The sequence below is a fragment of the Dendrobates tinctorius genome, unplaced genomic scaffold (genome assembly GCF_039654945.1).
Source record: "Dendrobates tinctorius isolate UK_male_01 unplaced genomic scaffold, ASM3965494v1 ptg000063l, whole genome shotgun sequence".
Taxonomy (NCBI): Eukaryota; Metazoa; Chordata; class Amphibia; order Anura; family Dendrobatidae; genus Dendrobates; species Dendrobates tinctorius.
In genome coordinates this window covers 12,461,998-12,485,935 of record NW_027361731.1, presented here as the reverse complement: position 1 = coordinate 12,485,935, position 23,938 = coordinate 12,461,998, and the positions used below count along the sequence as shown (strand labels likewise).

Genomic DNA, 23,938 nt, shown 5'->3' with positions numbered 1-23,938 from the left:
TACCATGAGGAAAGCCAGACTTTCTCCCCGGGGATATACGGGGGAGCGTCCAAACGTTTTTTGTCGGCATAACACTTCATTCTGCGACTGCCTCTCTCTAGAGCCTCTTTGGTGTCCCTCCAAATCTGCGAGAAGTTCACAGACAAGGAATCCGCCGCCGGTACACCCGAGGTGGGGGAAACGGGAAGGGGGATGCCGGGATGTTGTCCAAAAGCCACAAAAAAGGGAGACTTGGAAGAAGCTTCACTAGGATGATTATTGTACGCTAATTCAGCCCACGGAAGAAGAGAAACCCAGTCATCCTGGTGAGCATTGGAAAAATGCCGGAGGTAGGAAGTTAGGACCTGGTTGACCCGTTCCACTTGCCCGTTCGACTGGGGATGATAAGCTGAAGAAAAATCCAGGGTTATCTTCATCAATCCGCAGAGAGCTCGCCAAAATCGGGCGATAAACTGGACTCCTCGATCTGAGACAATATGCTGAGGGAAGCCATGGAGTCGAAAAACGTGGAGCAAGAAAATGTTCGCCAACTCAGGGGCAGAAGAAGGCAGATTAGACAATGGAACAAAGTGAGCCATTTTGGAAAATCGATCAACGATCACCAAGATAACAGTACATCTTGAGGACGGTGGTAGATCGGTGACGAAGTCCATAACGATGTGGGTCCATGGGGTCATAGGTATGGGCAACGGATGTAAGAGCCCTGGAGGACGACGTCGAGGGACTTTGTTCCTGGCACACGAAGGACAAGAAGCGATGGAGTCCAACATGTCCTGGCGAAGCGATGCCCACCAATAGTGTGGCGGGAGACGAGAGAGTTTTCTTGACTCCTGCATGTCCAGAAAATTTAGATGAATGTCCCCAACGCAAGACCTTCGGCCTGTTTCCACTTTGAACAAAGGTTTTACCCAGTGGTGGAGAAAGCACACTTAGTGGAGCCACGGTAAGGATTTTGGCCGGATTGATGATATGCGTAGGACCATCCTCATTGTCCACAGACAAAAATGAACGAGACAGGGCGTCAGCCTTGGCGTTCTTATTCCCAGGCCGAAAGTGGAGTTCAAAATCAAAGCTCCCGAAAAACAGAGACCATCTGGCTTGCCGTGGGTTGAGCCTTTGGGCGGACTGAACGTAGGCCAAATTCTTATGATCCGTGAATATGATGATCGGATGGACGGCTCCCTCGAGAAGATGGCGCCACTCCTCGAGGGCTAGCTTAATGGCCAATAGTTCTCTGTCTCCGATGGAGTCATTTCATTCAGGAGCGGAGGAAGCTTTAGAGAAGAACCCGCAGGTGACCATGCGACCAGGGGAGGATTTCTGCAAAAGGACTGCTCCTGCTCCCACGGACGATGCATCAACCTCAAGGATGAACGGCCTATTGGCATCTTGGCGGTGGAGCACTGGGGACTTAGCGAATTCTTGTTTCAGAGTCTCAAAGGCGGCCTCAGCGTCTGAAGGCCAAGTGTTGGGGTTGGCCCCTTTGCGAACGAGAGCCAAAATAGGCTTGGTCAGCAAAGAAAAATGGGGGATGAACTGCCTGTAATAATTGGCGAAGCCCAAAAAACGCTGGATTGCTTTCACACCCAGGGGACGCGGCCACTTGAGGATGGCAGAGACCTTTTCAGGATCCATCTCCAAGCCAGAGCTCGAAACGATGTTACCAAGGAATGGCAGCGAAGCTTGCTCAAAGAGGCATTTCTCCAACTTGGCAAAAAGGTGGTTCTCCCTGAAGCGATGGAGGACTTGACGGACGCCTCGAGGGTGGGTAGACAAGTTGGGGGAGAAGATCAAGATGTCATCTAAGTAGACCACAACACAGACATAGAGGAGATCTCGGAAGATGTCATTGACGAGTTCTTGGAATACTGCTGGAGCGTTGCAGAGGCCAAATGGCATGATTAAATACTCGTAATGACCGTCCAGTGTGTTGAACGCGGTCTTCCACTCATCCCCGGACCGTATGCAAACAAGGTTGTAGGCTCCTCGCAGGTCAAGCTTGGTGAACACTCGTGCTCCCCTCAGGCGGACAAAGAGCTCAGAGATGAGCGGAAGCGGCTATTTGTTCTTCACCGTGATTCGGTTTAGACCCCGATAATCAATGCACGGACGAAGGGACCCATCCTTCTTCACAAAAAAGAAGCCTGCTCCCGCAGGCGACGGCGATTTCCGAATGAAACCTCTGGCCAAGTTGTCCTGAATGTACTCAGACATGGCTTGCGTCTCTGCTAGAGAGAGAGGGTAAATCTTCCCGCGGGGAGGAGTGGTACCAGGTACGAGCTCGATGGGGCAGTCATAGGGTCGGTGTGGTGGAAGGACCTCAGTTTCTCTCTTGTCGAAGACATCTGAGTAGGCACTATATGCAGGCGGCCATCCGGAGGGAACAGGGAGAGGGCGGGGAACACCTACAGGACGCACCGGCAGCAGACACCGAGCCTGACAGGACTCCCCCAGCGCAGAAAATTGCGGTTACGCCAATCCAAGGTGGGCTCATGAAGCCGCAACCAGGGAAGACCGAGGAGGACAGGATGAGAGATACTAGCTAAAACATAGAACGTCATTTTCTCTTTGTGCAGGGCCCCAATCTGCAGCTCGAGCTCATGCGTAACTAACGTAACGGTTTCTTGCAAAGGGTTACCGTCTACAGATGCAAGGACCTGTGGGTTCTCTGGAGTCCTTACGGGGACAGAAAATTTGTTGACTACATCGAGCCTAATAAAATTTCCAGCGGCGCCCAAGTCCACGTAGGCCACCAAAGAAACCCGCTTATCACCAACATGCAAGAGGACAGACAAAGAAAGGGGTTGAGAGGAATCATGCACACCTAGGGAGGCCTCTCTTACCTGACGTAGGCGGAGAAGTTTTCCGGACGTTCTGGACAGGTTAGGAGCAAATGAGACCCACTGCCACAATAGAAACAAAGGCCGTGGGAACTTCTCTCCTTGCGACGCTGTTCAGAGAGCTTCAGGTGATCCACTTGCATCGGCTCGGGCGCTGAAGCAGAAGTGAGAGCCCTGGGTCGAGGACTGGGTGGTCTGCGAGCAGATGGCACCAGGCGCGCAAGTCTTCTCTCACGAGCCCTCTCCTGGAACCGAAGGTCGATTTGAGTGGCCAGGGAAATTAGATCCTCAAGGGCAGTGGGAGTGTCGCGACCCGCAAGCTCGTCTTTTATACGACCCGAAAGGCCCCGCCAAAAGGCTCCCACCAACGCCTCATTGTTCCAGCCCAAATCGGACTACAGAGTCGAAACTGAATGGCGTATTGGCCCACGGTTTGATAACCCTTGCACAGACTGAACAGAGACTCTGTAGAAGAAGCAAGACGGCCTGGATCATCAAATACCCAACGAAAAGTATCCAAAAAGACCGACAGGTGGGTAACCAGAGGGTCATCACGCTCCCAGAGGGGATTCACCCATGCCAAAGCATCCCCTTCAAGATGGGAGAATATGAAGGCCACCTTGGACCGGTCCGTGGGGTATTGTTGGGGCAAAAGTTCGAAATGGAGGCGGCATTGGTTCAGGAAGCCCCGGCATAGTTTTGCGTCACCGTTATACCGGGGTGGTTTGGCCAACCGCGGCTAAGGGTGAGGACCAGCGCCTGGAGGGGCAGCAGCAGCAGCTGCCTGTGGAGAGAGTAACCAACCATCAACCGAAGCCATGTAGCTGAGAATATGAGACTGAGCGTCACGCTGCTGCGCCAGTTCCTGTTGTAAGCCGGCCAGCTGAGCCGCATTACTCGGGTCAGAGGATTGGAGGGCGGAGAGGCGCGTGTCCATAGATTTCATAAAGGACATTATGCGCATCTGATTCTCCCGTAAGAAAACTAACTCTTTCTGAGTAGCCGTGACTCCAGCGGGGTCCATGGCCTGTTTATCTGTTACGGTTGTGCTATGATGGGGAGAGAACACTAGAACAACCCGGAAGTGGACCCTCTGGGTCACGGCTCCAGAGCCCCTGTGGGTGAGCTGACCAGGTGGAGCCACCCCCTATACAGGGAGTGTTAGGGGCAGGCTCACAAGGGATGAAACCATGACAGCCGGAGCCAAAGGGCCAACTGGGTAGGCACCAGAGAGACTGAGGTGGACAGTCCGAGTTGCGGCAGAAGAAGGGGTTACAGAGACCACGGAGCGAGACAGACAAAGGGACTTGGGGCTGGCGGAGGCTGCAAGAGAGAGAGAGATGGTAACACAGCAGACAAGTACCTAAGGTAGGACAAACAAAGAAACCCGTAGGCAGGAGGCACTCAGACAGGCTACCAGAGATGGTAGCATGGAGGGACACACAAGAATCGGGACAGAGACAGGGACACAGAGTTCAGGCAGGAGGAGGACACAGAGGCTACCAGCGGTAGCACGGGCAGAGAAATCAAGGTAGCGATACAGGGCCTGAAGAATGGGCGAGCGCTGGCCGAACGGACAGCGTCACCGCATAGGATAAACAGGCGTCTTACCCGGGAAGATGCCGGGAAGAATTAGACGGTGGGCACTGCCATGTTGGGGGCGGAGCCACCACATCACAGGTTCCAGCAATCAGAGCACTGGGGGGCTGGGGGGAATGTCGGGCGTAGGCACACAGGACCGATGCCGTGGAGGCAGGATGTCAGGAGCGGGGACGCGGCGTGGAGCGGGAGCGTGCCGGGAGGTGCGCACGGGATCGCGCAGGTAAGCAACGGCGCCGGTGGGGGGGGCATGACAATAATTTTCTCACAGTACCACCATCCCCCCCCACACAGTATAAAGTTTCCACAGCACCACCATCCTCCCCACACACAGTATAATCTTCTTGCAGTATCACCATCTCACCACACACAGTATAATGTTCCCACAGTACCACCATCCCACCACACACAGTATAATCTTATCACAGTACCGTTATTCCCTCCACACAGTATAATGTTCCCACAATAGCAGCTTCCCACACACACAGGAAAATGATTCCACAGGACTGGCAGCCCCCTCACACACAGTATAATGTCCTCACAGTACTGCAATCCCCCACTTTCTGCTACCCACTGCTCCCTACATGCACAATATGGTACCGACCACTGACAATAGATACTCACTTATCCTCATTCTTAATGCAAATACTAATGAACCCAGGATCAATGAGATATTTACCACACGAAAGTTGGATCGGCAGGAGTGTATCATCCAAAACGGTAGCCCACTTGGTTGCTATGGTGCCTATGAATTGAGAGGGCTCAGTGGGGTTTGGTATTGGTCCCCCTCTTCTTCCCATCATCACAATTTCAGGGATATCCACACTCTCATGACGGTGATAGCGTTGGACAGAATAGAGAATCAGGGAGTCAGAAGCTCCTGATCCACCATTCAGCCTTCGCCTGTGAATCTGAGACTCCGTGCTCTGCAGGTACAATGGCGTCACTACATCACATCTGTAGTATGGAGCCTCAGTATACACAGTGCACAGACTGGAGCAGTTCACCTCGGGAACAGGGTTGGGTGAGAGGTGTTTTTTTTCAATTAGCAGGAATTGTGGAGGTATCATATTAAGAGAAGAGCTGTTGTGACTCTCACACTGAATGTGTGGTTGGTAGGGGTCATTATTCTGGGGTTGTGGTGGACTGTAAATGCCTCCATACTGATTTGGGGTTCTTATTTTGTGCAGCTGGTTGTGGTGGCCATAATACTGTGTGAGGTGCTGTGTGGGCCGTCACACTGTGTGAGAGACCTCATACTGCGCTACCTTGAGAACACAGGAGAAGAATTTCCTTGATGAATCAGATAGAAAGTAAGGGCCCCGTCACACATAGCGACACACCAGCGATCCCGACAATGATATGACCTTGTCAGGATCGCTTGTGTATCGCTACATGATCCCTGGTGAGCTGCCAAACAGGCAGCTTCACCAGCGATCAGCACCAGCGACAGGAGGGTAGCAAGCAACGCACGTCGCTTAGTTACTCGCTGTGTATCTTAGTTACCAGCGCGCTGGTGCAGGGAGCTGGTAACCAAGGTACACATCGGGTTTCTAATCAGCACGCGGCACTTTGAAACCCAATGTGTACCTTGGTTACCAGCTCCCTGCACCAGCGCGCTGGTAACTAAGGTACACATTGGGTTTCTAAGCACTGCGCGCCGCTTAGAAACCCGACGTTTACCTTAGTTACCAGCGCGCTGATCGCTGGTCTCCCGCCTGTCACACGCAGCGATGTGTGCTGGCCAGCGGGAGACCAGCGATCAAAAAAATGTCCTGGCCATTCCAGGACGATCACTGATACCCGGCAGGAGGGCTGTTGCGTCCCAAAACTTGTGACTCAGCAGCGATCTCGCTAGCGAGATCGCTATGTGTGATAGGGACTTAAGAAACGTAGACCTTTGGTCTATCTGATTGCAGTCCTCCTGAATTGATATGGTGTTGTGTGCCAGGAGGGAGACATCAGATAGTACAACCCCTGGCAAAAATTATGGAATCACCAGCATTGGAGGATGTTCATTCAGTCGTTTAATTTTGTAGAAAAAAGCAGATCACAGACATGGCACAAAACTAAAGTCATTTCAAATGGCAACTTTCTGGCTTTAAGAAACACTAAAAGAAATCAAGATAAAAAAATGTGGTGGTCAGTAATGGTTACTTTTTTAGACCAAGAAGAGAGGAAAAATTATGGAATCACTCAATTCTAGTGGAAAAAATTATGGAATCCTGAAAAACAAGCAAAAAAAAAAACACTCCAACACCTCACTAGTTTTTTGTTGCACCACCTCTGGCTTTTATAACAGCTTGCAGTCTCTGAGGCATGGACTTAATGAGTGTCAAACAGTACTCTTCATCAATCTGGCTCCAACTTTCTCTGATTGCTGTTGCCAGATCAGCTTTGCAGGTTGGAGCCTTGTCATGGACCATTTTCTTCAACGTCCACCAAAGATTTTCAATTGGATTGAGATCCAGACTATTTGCAGACCATGACATTGACCTCGTGTCTTTGTTCAAGGAATGTTTGCACAGTTTTTGCTCTATAGCAGGATGCATTATCATCTTGAAAAATGATTTCATCATCCCCAAACTTCCTTTCAATTGATGGGATAAGAAAAGTGTCCAAAATATCAACATAAACATGTGCATTTATTGAAGATGTAATGACGGCCATCTCCCCAGTGCCTTTATCTGACATGCAGCCTCATATCATCAATGACTGTGGAAATTTGCATGTTCTCTTCAGGCAGTCATCTTTATAAATCTCATTGGAACGGCACCAAACAAAAGTTTGGTGCATCATCATCCTGCCCAATGCAGATTCGCGATTCATCACTGAATATGACTTTCATCCAGTAATCCACAGTCCACGATTGCTTTTCCTTAACCCATTGTAACCTTGTTTTTTTTTGTTTTGGTGTTAATGATGGCTTTCTTTACGCTTTTCTGTATGTAAATCCCATTTCCATTAGGCGGTTTCTTACAGTTCGGTCACAGATGCTGACTCCAGTTTCCTCCCATTCATTCCTCATTTGTTTTGTTGTGCATTTCCTGTTTTGTTGACGTATTACTTTAAGTTTCCGGTCTTGATGCTTTGATGTCTTCCTTGGTCTACCAGTATTTTTGCCTTTAACATCCTTCCCATGTTGTTTGTGTTAGGGCTGGCGGAACGCACCAAATAATAAAATAATAGTAAGGTGCGTTTGCAGCCCGGGGTCCACCGTGCAGGGGTGGTAAACTGCTGCTTAGTAATGGCGGAAGTATAAAGTAGTATACAAGAGGTCACACGTGGGTTAACGTCACCCAGTGTGAACAGAAGCGAACTCTGTTACGACACAGAGCCGCGCCACCGCTGAACATAAATGCTGGAGCCTGTTAAAATCACAGCACTCGGCAAGAGAGGGCTCAGTATGTGGTCACAGAACTCAGCCCCAAGGACACGAGGTCTGAGTCACTCTAGCCCAACTGAGTGCACGGCGTCGCACCTGCAGATGCCACTATAGCTGCTGACTAAGGTGGAGTGTCGAGCACATGTACCGTGGCGTGCAGAGCCACCGGTGGACACTGATGTTAGTCTCAGACTCTGCCGCTACCTACACCTAAGCCTGGGCACTTAACAGGCTAGGCTGCACAACACATGCTTACCAAGGGTAGGGGTTTCAAGTGAGTCAGTCATCAGAGACATTCATACTTGCATACGACACTCACTCCTCATAGTCTTGTAATGCAGTCTATACTACATGCAAACCTTTTATAGCCGCGTCCTTCCGGGACCTTCCTGACCTTTCTGATGATCTAATCCGAGCTGGAGAAGGACCTGAGCATGTGACCTCCGATCTCCAAAGAGAGATCGTCCCAGGGGCATTCTCAGTGGACTGAAAGGGACTTAGTCCCTGGAGTAGCTCGCTGCTGACCAGCATGCTTTGCTATAGCTGGACCAGAGGTGGCAGCAGCAACCAACCCACGGAGCTAGTCTGGGCAGAGCACCGGGACCGACGAGTCTGCTGAGCAACCTCCTCTGTGGCTGGAGAGGAATGGGAGACCACCAGAAGCAAGGCTCAGGATTCCCACTGTGCAGCGACAGGAACCCAACGCCTAACAGTTTGAATTTCGTCCAGATTTTAGGCACAGCTGACTGTGAACAACCAACATCTTTTGCAATATTGCGTGATGATTTACCCTATTTTAAGAGCTTGATAATCCTCTCCTTTGTTTCAATTAACGTCTCTGGTGTTGGAGCCATGATTCATGTCAGTCCACTTGGTGCAAAGGCTCTCCAAGGTGTGATCACTCCTTTTTATATGCAGACTAACGAGCAGATCTAATTTGATGCAGGTGTTAGTTTTGGGGAGAAAATTTTCAGGGTGATTCCATAATTTTTCCCCTCTTCTTGGTCTAAAAAAGTAACCATTACTGACTACCACATTTTTTGATCTTGATTTCGTTTAGTGTTTCTTAAAGCCAGAAAGTTGCCATTTGAAATGACTTTAGTTTTGTGCCATGTCTGTGATCGTTTTTTTTTCTACAAAATTAAACAACTGAATAAGCATCCTCCAAGGCCGGTGATTCCATAATTTTTGCCAGGGGTTGTACATTCTGGAGGTAAGCAAAGATATAATGGCAGTGAGAATTCGGATTCCAGGCAGAGAGAATAGCGGAGACAAGGAGTAAGGCGAGGTACTTAGCTCAGGTTTGCTGGACTATTGTGTCTTATAACAAAAGTTATGCACTGCCACATGTAACCGGAAAGTTGCAGAAAAAACATTCATAAAGTGCAGTGCCTCCTATCTGATGTATATACTTCTTATCAAGTTCTTCTTAAGTAAAAAAAAATGTATTTTTGAACTTCTGGTATCCCTCATTCATCTCCATAACATCTGGTACGGGCCTGCCAAGCACAACAGCAGCATGCGACCTGCAGAGTCAGGAGTTATGACTGCCAAAAGTATATACCGTATTTTTCGCTTTATAAGACGCATCCCCAAATTTGGTGAAGAAAAAGAGAAAAATTTTTTTTTATGTTAAATGGAGGTGTGTCTTATAATGCCAGTGTTTGTCTTACAAATTATATATATGTCCCTCATCCTGGTATCTATATAACCCCCATCCTGGCACATTGCCCCCTTGTGCTGGCACATAAGGCCCCCATCCCATCCTGGATATGGCCCCCCCGGTCACTATATGTCCCCCTGCTGGCACTCACATGCCCCCCTTCTCTATATGCCCCCCTGCTGACACGCACATGGCCCCCCTCTCTCTATATTCCCCCCTGCTGGCATGCACACGGTCCCCCCGTCCCTATATTCCCCCTGCTGGCATGCACATGATAAAATAACAAACACTTAACTTACCTTTGGATGATGGCTCCGTGCTCCCAGCACACCCCGTGGCTCTTCCTGTGTCTGTGCTGACATCCTCCTCCTGCGAGGGCGCACGGCAGCAGCTGCTCATTCAGGCAGTTCATAGTAGCTTCAGGACCTTCTGTTACGTGACCGCAGTGCACACTGGGAGTCACATGACGGCAGGTCCTATTGGTCATGTGATGGAAGGTCCTGAAGCTACAATGAAGTGTCTGAATGAGCAGTTCCTGCCGCGCGCCCTCGCAGGAGGAGGATGTCAGCACAGACAAAGGAAGAGCCACAGGCCAGCTGGGAGCACCGAGCCATCATCTGAATATGACTATAGTGACGGGGCGGGGAGGGAGAGTGCAGGCTTGCAGGCTCATGCATATGCGCCGATCCCCTGTCAACCAACTCAGCGGGGCTTCAGCACGGAGGTGATGGACAGCGGGTGCAGTGAATATTACATGAGCATAATGAGCGGGAGCACGTGACCATCCGCTGTCTCTGCAGCCCGCAGCCAGCCCACCCCTGACACCATGCCAGAGCCGCCCCCTCCTCTACAGCACACAGATTCGGATTATAAAACACACCCCCACTTTCCCCAAAAATTTGGGGGAACCAAAGTGCGTCTTATAATCCGAAAAATACGGTATATTAACTTTTTTTTTCTTTACGTTGGGGACCCAATTCCAGATATTGCTGTCAAACCTGTAATTTCTATCTACACCACTGTGTATAGGATAATAGAGTATAATAAAGTAATTATGGATGTGGCGTAGCTAACATTGTGCAGTGACTCTGTTTTCCATATAGTGACGGATATCTCTTGTTGCTGAAACTGTGATATCTTTTTCCACTTTAAACCATCTTTTAAACCCCTCTGATCAGTGCGATCATACAACATACAAGCCTGTGATGGCTCCGGTGATGCCCTGTACTACTGTAGTGCCGTGTACCATCACTGCCTGTCAGTGTAATACTAACGGCCCCATACACATGAGATAATGTTGGCTGAACGGTCATTTGGCAGACGGCTATCTCTCCCGACTCCCCCATACACACACAGATTCCAGCTTTCCTGTGGTCTGTATGAGAGAGTCTCCTTCAGATTCCTCTAGCGGAGGATTATCTACAGGAAGAACAAACGGATTATCCTGTGAAATTCAGGATGCCAGATCCTTCTCTGCCCTGACATCATCTGTCGGGAGACCCCCAAATACATTATATAGTCGCCCAAACCCCCCGAAATCAGTGCTTTCATGTAACTTTACTCTAATGTGTATGGGGACAATAAAATGTAGCTTATTGGACGCTGCCTCTGGCCCGGCCTAATAGACCTTCGTACATTGCAGGCCAGACACCATTATTAGGCATGTAAGCATCGTAGTAACTAGGCTGCTCCATACTATCAAGTACTTGGGGGTGGAGGGGATTCAGCCGAACTCTGTCCCACCTTATTAGATGCCATATTTGCTTTTCACAGCAGCAAGTGGTGAAACTGTCAGGGTTTTTGTTGCAGCCGCCCCTGTGCCGTCCCTGCGGTGTATATCTATGTTCTGGGGCCCAAAAGGGTTGTTTTGTTTTTTTTAAACAATTGTTTATTGTGTGAAAAAAATAAAATATGCCTTCTGCTTTTTCCATGTTATTTTTCTTTTTACAAGAATTGTTGGAGCCAAGTTTGTTTAGAAACGTTTTTATATCTGCTCTATTTCTGGTGTTTTTCTTGTAATATAGGAGAGCCTAAGGCCAGAAATAAACCCCATAAATCACTGTACATGGAGACTTTCCGATCAGATCATTTCTGTCTGCGGTGTTTGTGGGAACAAAAAAGCTTTTATAAAAGCCTCAAACTTCTGTGTGTGAATCAGACCTGAGATCTAACGTGATAGAAGATTACAGTGCGGGGAAGACGGGAAACCTTCATATAGACGGCCGGTGGGGATGGAGTCAGTGACCGACTCTGGACAAATATGTTTCTAGAGCCGTAGTACAAGATGAAGATGTCGTCCTCATCATGAAGTAGTTATTCCTCCTGTCACGTGTAATGAATATCTCCTGCAGTATTGCTAATGCCGATTCCAGTGTCGGTAAATGAGACGAGAATTAGCGTTATGGAAGATGAGTCTATGAGGAACGTATTCAGCTGCCGACTCCGAGGAAGAAACTGCTTGTTGTCTGTGGCCTAAATATATAGGTTTTATTAGTAGATGTAAAGAAGAAAACTACTGTAAAATAATAAATCTCCTCATATGTTTCCCTTATCATCTCCAGTAATTGTATTATTACACAGGATTTTTATGATGTGACATCGGCTCATCTTCTTCTCATTCAGATCTCTACAATATCGGATCCTCTCAGTGAAGATCTTCTACAAAAGAGAATTTTCCTGATTTACCCATCAAGGATAGACATGGACAGAGACAAGATGGCGGAGAGGATATTACACCTCACCCTAGAGATCCTCTTCCGGCTTACTGGAGAGGTGAGAGATCCTGATGACGTCACATTACATCATTCTTATCTATGGGAATAACAGATGGACAGAACTGGAGAGGTGAGGACTCTGGAAATGTCTGTAGTGAGATTTATTAATGTGTCTCTCCATAACCAGGATTACACAGTAGTGAAGAAGATCTCTAGTGAGCGCTGCCAGGACCCAGTGTCTGAGGGATGGGAAAAACCCCTGAGCCCAATCACAAGGCCTCCACCTCAGTCCCTGATACATGAGGACATCAATGACCAGAAGATCCTAGAACTCATCTACAAGATGATTGAGCTGCTGACTGGAGAGGTGACACTGCTGGGAATGCTGGGACATTATACAGTAATGCTATGAAGGGATCGGTGGGATGAAGGTATCATTGTATGTGTCAGGTTCCTATAAGATGTCAGGATGTTGCCGTCTATTTCTCCATGGAGGAGTGGGAGTGTTTAGAAGGACACAAAGATCTATACAAGGACGTCATGATGGAGATTCCCCAGCCCCTCACATCACCAGGTAATAGACAGGACTAAATACACACGGCCTATAATTATCTGTATGTAAAGAATGAATTCAGTCCCTGTATGTGTTTCCTCCAGATCTATCCAGTAAGAGGACAACACCAGAGAACTGTCCCCGTCCTCTTCTTCCACAGGACTGTAAACAAGAAGATCCCAATGTTCCTCAGGATCATCAGGTAGATGGAGAGAAGGTGTCAGGAGATCTCCCCTATGATGTGTAGACGGCTGTGAAGGTCTTGTGCTCAGTCTTGTTTTATCCACCAGTATTATATGTTTTATTCTTGTGTAATGAGAGCGGTGGAGATGGCAGGATTAGAGCTGATCATAGATGTGACTTCTCCGGCTGTCTGTGACTTTTATAATATTTGTTTCAGAGTGAAGATCTGACCCATATTAATACCACAGAGACATATGTGAGGGGTGATGAGCGGTGTAAAGAGCAGATTCCTACATATGACTACCCAGGTGAGTAGAGTTGAGCGACTATTGGTTTTTTAGGGTCATGTTTCGTTTCGTGAAACCCGACTTTTCCAAAAGTCGGGTCGAGCAAGATCGTCCGATTATAGGGAAAAGTCGGGGTCGTCCCGAAACACGAAACCCAATGTAAGTCAATGGGGAATAAAAGTCGGCAGTGAGAGGAGGACAGGAAACACACCTACAGTGCCCATTTGAATGCCAAAAGCATCAATTCTTCTTACTTAAGCTTGTCAACCTTAATTAACTTCATAATACAAGTTACGCACTGAAAAATGGGGGTTATTTGGCTAAAGTTGTGGGGGGGGGGAGGGCTGGCTGCAGGTTTTCATGTGCCCTGGGCGAAAGAGCGCCCCTTTAACACATACCACAACTCATCATGCTCCGATACGGCAGATAAATAGCGGTATAGTACAATGAAAAATACCTCACTTTTTACATCTCATGACGAGGCCCATCTATTTCTCCATACAGAATCATTGGTCCCATATAATGTTTGAAACAGTATATGATGAGCTCCACATAATGCTACAGTATATGTTGGTCCCCATGGATGAAGCTCCACTGTCTTATGGGCCCAAATAATGCTCCAAACATAATGGGCCCCATTTCTAATGCTCTAGTGTATAATGGGCCCTGTAAATGCTGCTCCAGTGTCTGATGTCCACCTTTGGAATGTTCCAGTGTATGGTGGGCCCCATCTATCATTCTCCAGAGTATAGTGCTCCCCAAAAATTGCTGTCCCAACATTGAAAACAATCAAATAAGTCTCCTCGCTAGGGAATCCCTGTACTTGTCTGGACAGGTGCTGTAGCTTGCTTAACAGCTCGCCAGCCGTTCTCACGCCCAGTATGGATTGCACGTGATTGCACAAAGGTTAGAAAGGGTACCGTATCCCTGGATAACATGTATGGATAGCGTACACATTCAAAATATATGTCTCAGGAGGCAGGCTCAGACGGTGTCAGGCCCAGTATGGATTGCACGTGATTGCGCAAAGGTTAGAAAGGGTACCGTATCCCTGGATAACATGTATGGATAGAGTACACATTCAAAATATATGTCTCAGGAGGCAGGCTCAGACGGTGTCAGGCACAGTATGGATTGCACGTGATTGCACAAAGGTTAGAAAGGGTACCGTATCCCCGGATAACATGTATGGATAGCGTACACATTCAAAATATATGTCTCAGGAGGCAGGCTCAGACGGTGTTAGGCCCAGTATGGATTGCACGTGATTGCACAAAGGTTAGAAAGGGTACCGTATCCCTGGATAACATGTATGGATAGCGTACACATTCAAAATATATGTCTCAGGAGGCAGGCTCAGACGGTGTCAGGCACAGTATGGATTGCACGTGATTGCACAAAGGTTAGAAAGGGTACCGTATCCCCGGATAACATGTATGGATAGTGTACACATTCAAAATATATGTCTCAGGAGGCAGGCTCAGACGGTGTTAGGCCCAGTATGGATTGCACGTGATTGCACAAAGGTTAGAAAGGGTACCGTATCCCCGGATAATATGTATGGATAGCGTACACATTCAAAATATATGTATCAGGAGGCAGGCTCAGACGGTGTTAGGCCCAGTATGGATTGCACGTGATTGCAGAAAGGTTAGAAAGGGTACCATATCCCCGGATAACATGTATGGATAGCGTACACATTCAAAATATATGTCTCAGGAGGCAGGCTCAGACGGTGTTAGGCCCAGTATGGATTGCACGTGATTGCACAAAGGTTAGAAAGGGTACCGTATCCCTGGATAACATGTATGGATAGCGTACACATTCAAAATATATGTCTCAGGAGGCAGGCTCAGACGGTGTCAGGCCCAGTATGGATTGCACGTGATTGCACAAAGGTTAGAAAGGGTACCGTATCCCTGGATAACATGTATGGATAGCGTACACATTCAAAATATATGTCTCAGGAGGCAGGCTCAGACGGTGTCAGGCACAGTATGGATTGCACGTGATTGCACAATAGTTAGAAAGGGTACCGTATCCCTGGATAACATGTATGGATAGCGTACACATTCAAAATATATGTCTCAGGAGGCAGGCTCAGACGGTGTCAGGCCCAGTATGGATTGCACGTGATTGCACAAAGGTTAGAAAGGGTACCGTATCCCTGGATAACATGTATGGATAGCGTACACATTCAAAATATATGTCTCAGGAGGCAGGCTCAGACGGTGTCAGGCACAGTATGGATTGCACGTGATTGCACAAAGGTTAGAAAGGGTACCGTATCCCCGGATAACATGTATGGATAGCGTACACATTCAAAATATATGTCTCAGGAGGCAGGCTCAGACGGTGTCAGGCACAGTATGGATTTGACGGCCCAGATTACACAGCGGAGGAGCAGGGAGAGGTAAAGATTGCAAATGCTGGGGCCCTGCCCAAGCAAGGGGGGTCCACTCGTGGGCGTCGGTACTGGCACTGGGCCCCTCATAGTACAGCGGTGTGTCTGACGGCGGGTGTGCACCACCACCGTCAGAGACACTTGATTGCACTATGAGGGACCCTGTGCCAGTGCCCGCGCCCAAGAGTCGGCCTACCCACCTGTCCAGGGCAACGGCACTCGCACGGTGTCGTGCGGTAGGTGGTGACCCCGGCCATGGGGGGGGAGGCAGCACAGTTAGGGAGTTTTAGAAAGTGGCATATGTTGATGTTGGACATTCAGCTGATGCAAAAGGCGAAATAGGTGAAGTACCAGGAAGAGGTGGACCAAAGCAAGCCATTTTTCTGTCACCCTATGTGTCATCAGGGGAGGGTGGGACAAAATCCTTGGAAACCCATGCGTGGTTCATTTTAATGAAGGTTAGATCATCCACATTTTGGGTTGACAGACGGGTCCTTTTTTCTGTCAGGATTGATCCAGCTGCACTGAAGACTCTTTCCGATAGCACACTTGCAGCTGGGCAAGCGAGCTCCTGTAAGGCATATTGGGCCAATTCAGGCCAGGTGTCCAGTTTAGCGGCCCAATAGTCAAAGGGGAATGACCTGTGTGGGAGAACATCGATATGGGAGGAAAAGTAGTTTGTAACCATAGTTGACAACTGCTGTCTCCTGTCACTTTCCATCGATGCAGTATTACCAGTTGTGTGAGCGGTATTTGAAAAATCAGTCCACAACATTGTCATGAAACCCCTGTCTCCAACGCCACTTCTGCTGTGTGCACCACAAACACCTCTGCCAAGCTGCCCCCGGCCCGTACGGCTCGTGTGAGAACCATCACCGCTGCTGTGTGCTGGGAATGCCTCAAGCAACCGATTTACCAGAGTTGCTTGTTTATTAGCCAATATTAGGTCAAGGTTCTCCTGTGGCATGATGTTTTGTAATTTGCCTTTATAGCATGGATCCAGGATGATGGCCAACCAGTATTCGTCATCGTTCATCATTTTGGCAATGCGGGGGTCCCTTTTTAGGATCCGCAAGGCATAATCTGACATGTGGGCCAATGTTCCCGGTGTCAATGATGCACTGCAAGTGCTGGGTGGAGGAGCACTTTCTGGCAAATCCACATCCCTCCAGTCACGCACAAACCCTGTACCAGACCTTGCCACGCCAACATTTTCACTTGCCCCACGAGATGCATCCTCCTCCCCTAAGTAATCATCCCCATCATCCTCCTCCTCCTCCTCTTCTTCCTCCACCTCGTCCAGGAGAGGTCCCTGAGCAGACAATGGCTGAATGTCATCAAGGATTCCCTCCTCCTCTTCCTCCTCATCAACATTGGCTGCAGACGCCTGCTCCTTAAGGTGCGTCAAAGTTTGCATGAGCAGACGCATAAGTGGGATGCTCATGCTTAGGATGGCGTCGTCTGCGCTTACCAGCCGTGTGCATTCCTCAAAACACTGAAGGACTTTACAAAGGTCTTTCAGCTTCGACCACTGCACGCCTGTCAACTCCATGTCTGCTCTCAAAGTGCCTGGCCGTGTATCCTCCCACAAATGCATTATGGCCTGCCTCTGCTCGCACAGCCGCTCCACCATGTGCAGGGTGGAGTTCCACCTTGTTGCAATGTCGATAATGAGGCGGTGGTTGGGAAGGTGGAGCAATCGCTGCAGCTTCTGCATACGAACGGAGTGTACAGGCGACCGGCGGATGTGCGGGCACAGTCTTCGCACCTTCTGGAGCAGGGCTGTTAACTCCGGATAATTTTTGAGGAAGCACTGCACCACCAGGTTCAATGTGTGAGCCAAGCAAGGTATGTGGCTGAGTTTTGAAAGGGCTATGGCTGCCACAAAATTACGGCCGTTATCACTAACTACCTTGCCTGCCTCAAGATGTACACTGCCCAGCCATGACTCAGTTTGTCGCTTCAAGTACTCGGCCAGCACCTCGGCGGTGTGTCTGTCGCCCAAACACATCATCTGCAACACAGCCTGCTGACGCTTTCCACTAGCTGCTCGATAGGGGGACACATCGTGTGCAACAGTGGCAGCTGCAGATGGAGTGCTCGTACGACTGCGCTCTGTGGACGAGCTTTCGCTTCTGGAGGAGGAGGAGGAGGAGGCTCGAACGCCTACAGCCAACTGTTTCCTATACCGTGGGCTAGGCAGCACTGTCCCACCACCGCTGTCCCCTGTGGACCCTGCATCCACCACATTAACCCAGTGCGCAGTGATGGACACGTAACGGCCCTGGCCATGCCGACTGGACCATGCATCAGTTGTGAGGTGCACCTTTCCGCTCACTGACTGCTTGAGTGCATGGGCAATGCGGTCTTTCACATGATGGTGGAGGGCTGGGATGGCTTTGCGAGAGAAGAAGTGGCGACTGGGTAGGTCATAGCATGGTACTGCATAGGCCATGAGTTCGCGGAAAGCTGTGCTTTCCACCAACCGAAAGGGCATCATCTCAATCGAGATTAGTTTGGCAATGTGGGCGTTCAAACCCAGTGTACGCGGATGAGAGACTGAGTACTTTCTTGACCTACTCATAGTGTCTGGGAGGGTGAGCTGGACTTGAGAGCTGCATATGGTGGAAGTAGCGGTGGACAGGGCGGACTGAGAGAGGGTTGATGATGGTGATGGAGTTGGTGTTCTTTCTGATGGCCTAGAATCAGTCTTTCGTTGATATAACAGTGGGATTCCCTGACTGCTGTGGTCTTGCAACGACACCTCAACATTTGCTGCTGTGCTAACCGGTGGGCTTACAGTGGGGGAAACAATGTAGCGTTGCTGACTACCTTCGTTGTGATCAGTTGCACATGTGGCACTTGAGGTTTGGTGTTGTGTCCACGCTTGCAAGTGCATGCTGGTTAAATGTCTAAGCATGCAACTGGTATTCAAATTTTTCAGATTTTTCCCTCGGCTAAAGGTCTTTGCGCACTTCTTACAGATAACCTTGGCCTGATCATGAGGATTTTGTTCAAAAAAGTGCCACACTGCACTCTTCCTACTTTGGCAGACATTTTGCGGCCTAGCACGCTGTGATCTTTTGACCCTCTGGACAAGCTGTCCAGCAACTCTTTTGATGTTTGGAACCTGTCTTTGGAGTGCTCCGGGCCTGCCAGATAACAGCTGTTGCGATGTCGATGTCTGCTGTGGATGCTCCTCATCTGAGCTATTGGAAGCAGCACCCTCTTCCCCCAATGGATGCCAATCTGGGTCAACAACTAGGTCATCCATCACCTCCTCTTCTATGTCATGTGCACCTTCCTCTGTGTCACCGTGTATGGTGGTATAGTGTGCGGGAAGGGGCACCTGAGTCTCATCAGGGTCAAAATCTGGCTCTGTACACTGCGAGGACAATGTAGTGCTCTGAGTGAATGTACCAGCAGAATCATCCATCAGCGGCTGTGCATCAGTGCACTCCATGTCAGATTCATCTTGGCCTGGGTAATTCACCATTTCACTTGATAATCCAGGCATGGTATGTGAAAACAGCTCCATGGAGTAATCAGTAGTATGGCCTGCGTCATCCTTCAATCTTGGTTGGGGTGAAGGACACAAGGAAAGGTGTGGTTCATGAACATGAGCCTCCAATGACGACTCAGTGCTTTTACTTTTTACAACTGAAGAAGAGGAGGCGATAGAGCTGGAGGCTGAGTCAGCAATGTAAGACAAAACTTTTTCCTGATGCTCTGCCTTTAAAAGCGGTTTGCCAACTCCTAGAAAACTAAGCGTTCGAGGCCTTATGTAGCCAGACGATGACGCAGGGTCAGCACCTCCTGCATTCGGTCCTATTTTGCTCTTGCCACTACCATCAGATCCACCACCAACACCATCATTACCAGCTGCCAACCCCCGCCCAATTCCACGGCCTCTTCCACCAGCCTTCCTCATTTTTGGTAGAAATGTAGACAAAATCCAACAAACTATATAGTAATGTAAAACAAGGTACAAGGTGTCTATAGGACAGGGGAGATTTAGAATTTCTGCACACACTTGTGGACAGTGGACACTTTTGGATTGTGTGAGGCCCACTGATATCTGAGCGCTATGTGACAGGCTCGATGGCACAGCTGCCTGTGACCAAAGTGACGAGAGGATAATGGAGATTTTGAATCTCTGCGCACACTTTTGGACACTGGACACTTGTGGATTGTGTGAGGCCCACTGATATCTGAGCGCTATGTGACACGCTCGATGGCACAGCTGCCTGTGACCAAAGTGACGAGAGGATAATGGAGATTTTGAATCTCTGCGCACACTTTTGGACACTGGACACTTGTGGATTGTGTGAGGCCCACTGATATCTGAGCGCTATGTGACACGCTCGATGGCACAGCTGCCTGTGACCAAAGTGACGAGAGGATAATGGAGATTTTGAATCTCTGCGCACACTTTTGGACACTGGACACTTGTGGATTGTGTGAGGCCCACTGACATCTGAGCGCTATGTGACAGGCTCGATGGCACAGCTGCCTGTGACCAAAGTGACGAGAGGATAATGGAGATTTTGAATCTCTGCGCACACTTTTGGACACTGGACACTTGTGGATTGTGTGAGGCCCACTGATATCTGAGCGCTATGTGACACGCTCGATGGCACAGCTGCCTGTGACCAAAGTGACGAGAGGATAATGGAGATTTTGAATCTCTGCGCACACTTTTGGACACTGGACACTTGTGGATTGTGTGAGGCCCACTGATATCTGAGCGCTATGTGACACGCTCGATGGCACAGCTGCCTGTGACCAAAGTGACGAGAGGATAATGGAGATTTTGAATCTCTGCGCACACTTTTGGACACTGGACACTTGTGGATTGTGTGAGGCCCACTGATATCTGAGCGCTATGTGACACGCTCGATGGCACAGCTGCCTGTGACCAAAGTGACGAGAGGATAATGGAGATTTTGAATCTCTGCGCACACTTTTGGACACTGGACACTTGTGGATTGTGTGAGGCCCACTGATATCTGAGCGCTATGTGACAGGCTCGATGGCACAGCTGCCTGTGACCAAAGTGACGAGAGGATAATGGAGATTTTGAATCTCTGCGCACACTTTTGGACACTGGACACTTGTGGATTGTGTGAGGCCCACTGATATCTGAGCGCTATGTGACACGCTCGATGGCACAGCTGCCTGTGACCAAAGTGACAAGAGGATAATGGAGATTTTGAATCTCTGCGCACACTTTTGGACACTGGACACTTGTGGATTGTGTGAGGCCCACTGATATCTGAGCGCTATGTGACACGCTCGATGGCACAGCTGCCTATGACCAAAGTGACGAGAGGATAATGGAGATTTTGAATCTCTGCGCACACTTTTGGACACAGGACACTTGTGGATTGTGTGAGGCCCACTGATATCTGAGCGCTATGTGACACGCTCGATGGCACAGCTGCCTGTGACCAAAGTGACGAGAGGATAATGGAGATTTTGAATCTCTGAGCACACTTTTGGACACTGGACACTTGTGGATTGTGTGAGGCCCACTGATATCTGAGCGCTATGTGACAGGCTCGATGGCACAGCTGTGACAAAAGTGACTAGAGGATAAGGGAGATTGGATTGCTTTTAAAAAAGCAGTTTGCGGAGCAGTGGGTAAACAGCAATGCCAGCGTGTCAGGAAGCCTTAAAAGGCAGCCCAACAACCAACACCACTGATACACCACAATATAGCCTCCCCTTGCAGTGCACACACAGTGACTTGTGTGTTGTGCAGGCCAAATCGCTAGCAGCAGAAGCAGTTTTTTTGTCTTCTTCCCTGCCTAACGCTCTCCCTACAGAATCAGCAGCAACCTCTCCCTATACTAAGATCGGCAGAAGTAAGATGGCGGTCGGCGTGCACGCCCTTTTATACCCCCTGTGACGCCCACCAAAGCAAGCCAATCACTTGCATGCCCTTCTGAAAGATGGTGGTGACCCGTGCCTAGGTCATCACATTGCCCACAGTGTCCGTGGATCCTGATTGGCTGAAAAAGAGCGCAAAACAAACTTTTGAAACGCGACTTTGGCGCGTAAGTCGCCGACCTCGTGGCCGACCTCATCCTAGGGTCGGGTTTCGTTTCATGAAACCCGACTTTGCCAAAAGTCGGCGACTTTTGAATTTTTTCGACCCGTTTTGCTCAACTCTACAGGTGAGTAGTGACCACTACAGAGTGGTCACAGATTCTTCTCACAGGGAAGATATGTATCTTTGTACCGTGTTAGCCAGTAGATACAAATATATTTAGAATTGAGAGTCCTCAGTGGTTGATTCCTTTTAATGGCTAACTGAAAAGATGGTAACAAATTGCAGGCTTTTGAGACTACTCAGGTCTCTTCTTCAGGCATAGACTAATGCAAAATCTGAAGAATCACGTATTTATACACAACACAGAAAGAAATAATGCAATAGATAAGACAAGTGGCGTGAAGCACGGCTATCATTATGGGAGAGTGATAAACAGTTGTGGCCATAAATATTGGAACAGTTCATAGATAAGGAGTATGAATGTTTTATTGTCCTCTGATTGGGGTCTCGTTCTGTGTTGTGATGCCCCCACAAGGACTGGGGAACAAATTCCTTAATGGATGTAAAAAGACATGAATCCATGAGACACATTCATTCCTGCATTGAGATTCTTCTCAGTCACCGGCTGTGGCTGCTTTATCGATGGTGTAGTTTGGTCTTATCACAATCGTGTGATCACCATTTTGCCTCTAGACCACAATATTCTCCTCCTCCCAAAACTGTTCAAATGACTTTGGGCATTGAAAGCCCTTTTCTATAGAATGATACGATGCGATACACTTTATTGATCCCGTGGGAACTTATCACCTGGAGGATCCATCTACCCCCTGGGATTAGAAGATGCTGACCATTACCTGCCCAGATCTGTAAACTACAAAGTCAAATGACAGCGCACGTAGAATGTACTGACAAGTTAGAAAATCACTTGAAGAAAAATATTATAATGAGCCTGTAAGAGAAATCGGAGGGTAATGTTGCTGATGGCTTCCTAGATCCCTGATCTCTTATTGGATGAATCTCCCTTCTCTCCCTTCTGTGCTGCTGAATGTCTCATATGGTCCCTACAAGACCAGGTCCAGTCTTTCTGGCCAGACTTCACTTTTATGATTGACAACAGTAAATGTGCAGTGAGGCCAAGTGTGAATTTCTGTACAATAAAAGAGTTTCCCTTTATCCTGACTTTTTAATTTGTTTTAAAGCTAGCTAATTTCAAGGAGAATTGTGATAAACTACAGGACAAACATTACACCTATGCTATGATATATCTCTAAGCTGTGCGTGGCTGATGGCTGTAATATACATTTATTCACCCGTGCAGGAGATGTGTTGGCATGGCTCGAGCCCTGGTTTCATGGATTCACTCCATGTCATAAGTTACATTATGTTTTCTATCTTAAGGGATTCAGATTACTGCACAATCTCTCCTGAAATGGGGAGCAATGTTATTTTCTCTAATCTTCTTGACAGGACTCATAGTAGCTCCAATGGTCCACCATAAATGAATGCAACTCCAGTTTACTGTTGGAGTTCTCCCCTCATACATACGTTGTTGTTGGGGATGTAACATTTTTTTATTCTATGTCTTTTTTTACCTGTTCATTCTGTATGATAGTTTGTGATGGGATTGTCCTGCGTCACTTATGTGAGTCTGTAACCCCCTGATAGCCTTAAAAAAAATCTCTCGATCGTCTCTTCCAAATGCCTAAGATCTAAATGTAAAGTGAACCTGTCAGCAGGATTGTGCACAGTAACCTACAGACACTGTCAGGTCGGTGACGTTATACTGATTACAATGATACCTGGTGATGAAATCCGTCTTGTGGTTTAATCTTTATTTGTAGATTTCAGTTAACCCCTTAATGACCAAGCCATTTTGTAGGTTAAAGACCAGGCCTTAATTTTGAAATCAGACCACTGTCACTTTATGTGCTTATAACTCTGGAATGCTTCAACGGATCCTGCTGATTATGAAAAAAACGGAAATATAGCGAAAATTTTTAAAATTTTGCAATTTTTAAACTTTTAAATTTTATGCCCTTAAATCAGAGAGATATGTCACAAAAAATAGTTAATAAGTAACATTTCCCACATGTCTACTTTACATCAGCACAATTTTGGAACCAAAATTTTTTTTGTTGGGAAGTTATAAGGGTTAAAAATTGTCCAGCGATTTCTCATTTTTACCACAAAATTTACAAAACCATTTTTTTAGGGACCACCTCACATTTGAAGTCACTTTGAGAGGCCTACATGAC

General features: G+C 48.2%; 1 protein-coding gene across 1 annotated transcript in view; it reads left to right on the top strand.

Annotated features, from left to right (window-relative positions):
* Positions 1–1,737: 1,737 nt before the first annotated feature.
* Positions 1,738–23,938, top strand: part of LOC141093960 (uncharacterized) — a 29,899-nt gene continuing 7,698 nt past the window's right edge. Inside the window, exons 1-6 of the mRNA XM_073579636.1 lie at positions 1,738–1,764; positions 12,068–12,259; positions 12,389–12,568; positions 12,652–12,775; positions 12,859–12,956; positions 13,155–13,245. Coding sequence (XP_073435737.1) covers positions 1,738–1,764; positions 12,068–12,259; positions 12,389–12,568; positions 12,652–12,775; positions 12,859–12,956; positions 13,155–13,245 — 712 coding nt within the window. The remainder of the gene's footprint in view (positions 1,765–12,067; positions 12,260–12,388; positions 12,569–12,651; positions 12,776–12,858; positions 12,957–13,154; positions 13,246–23,938) is intronic.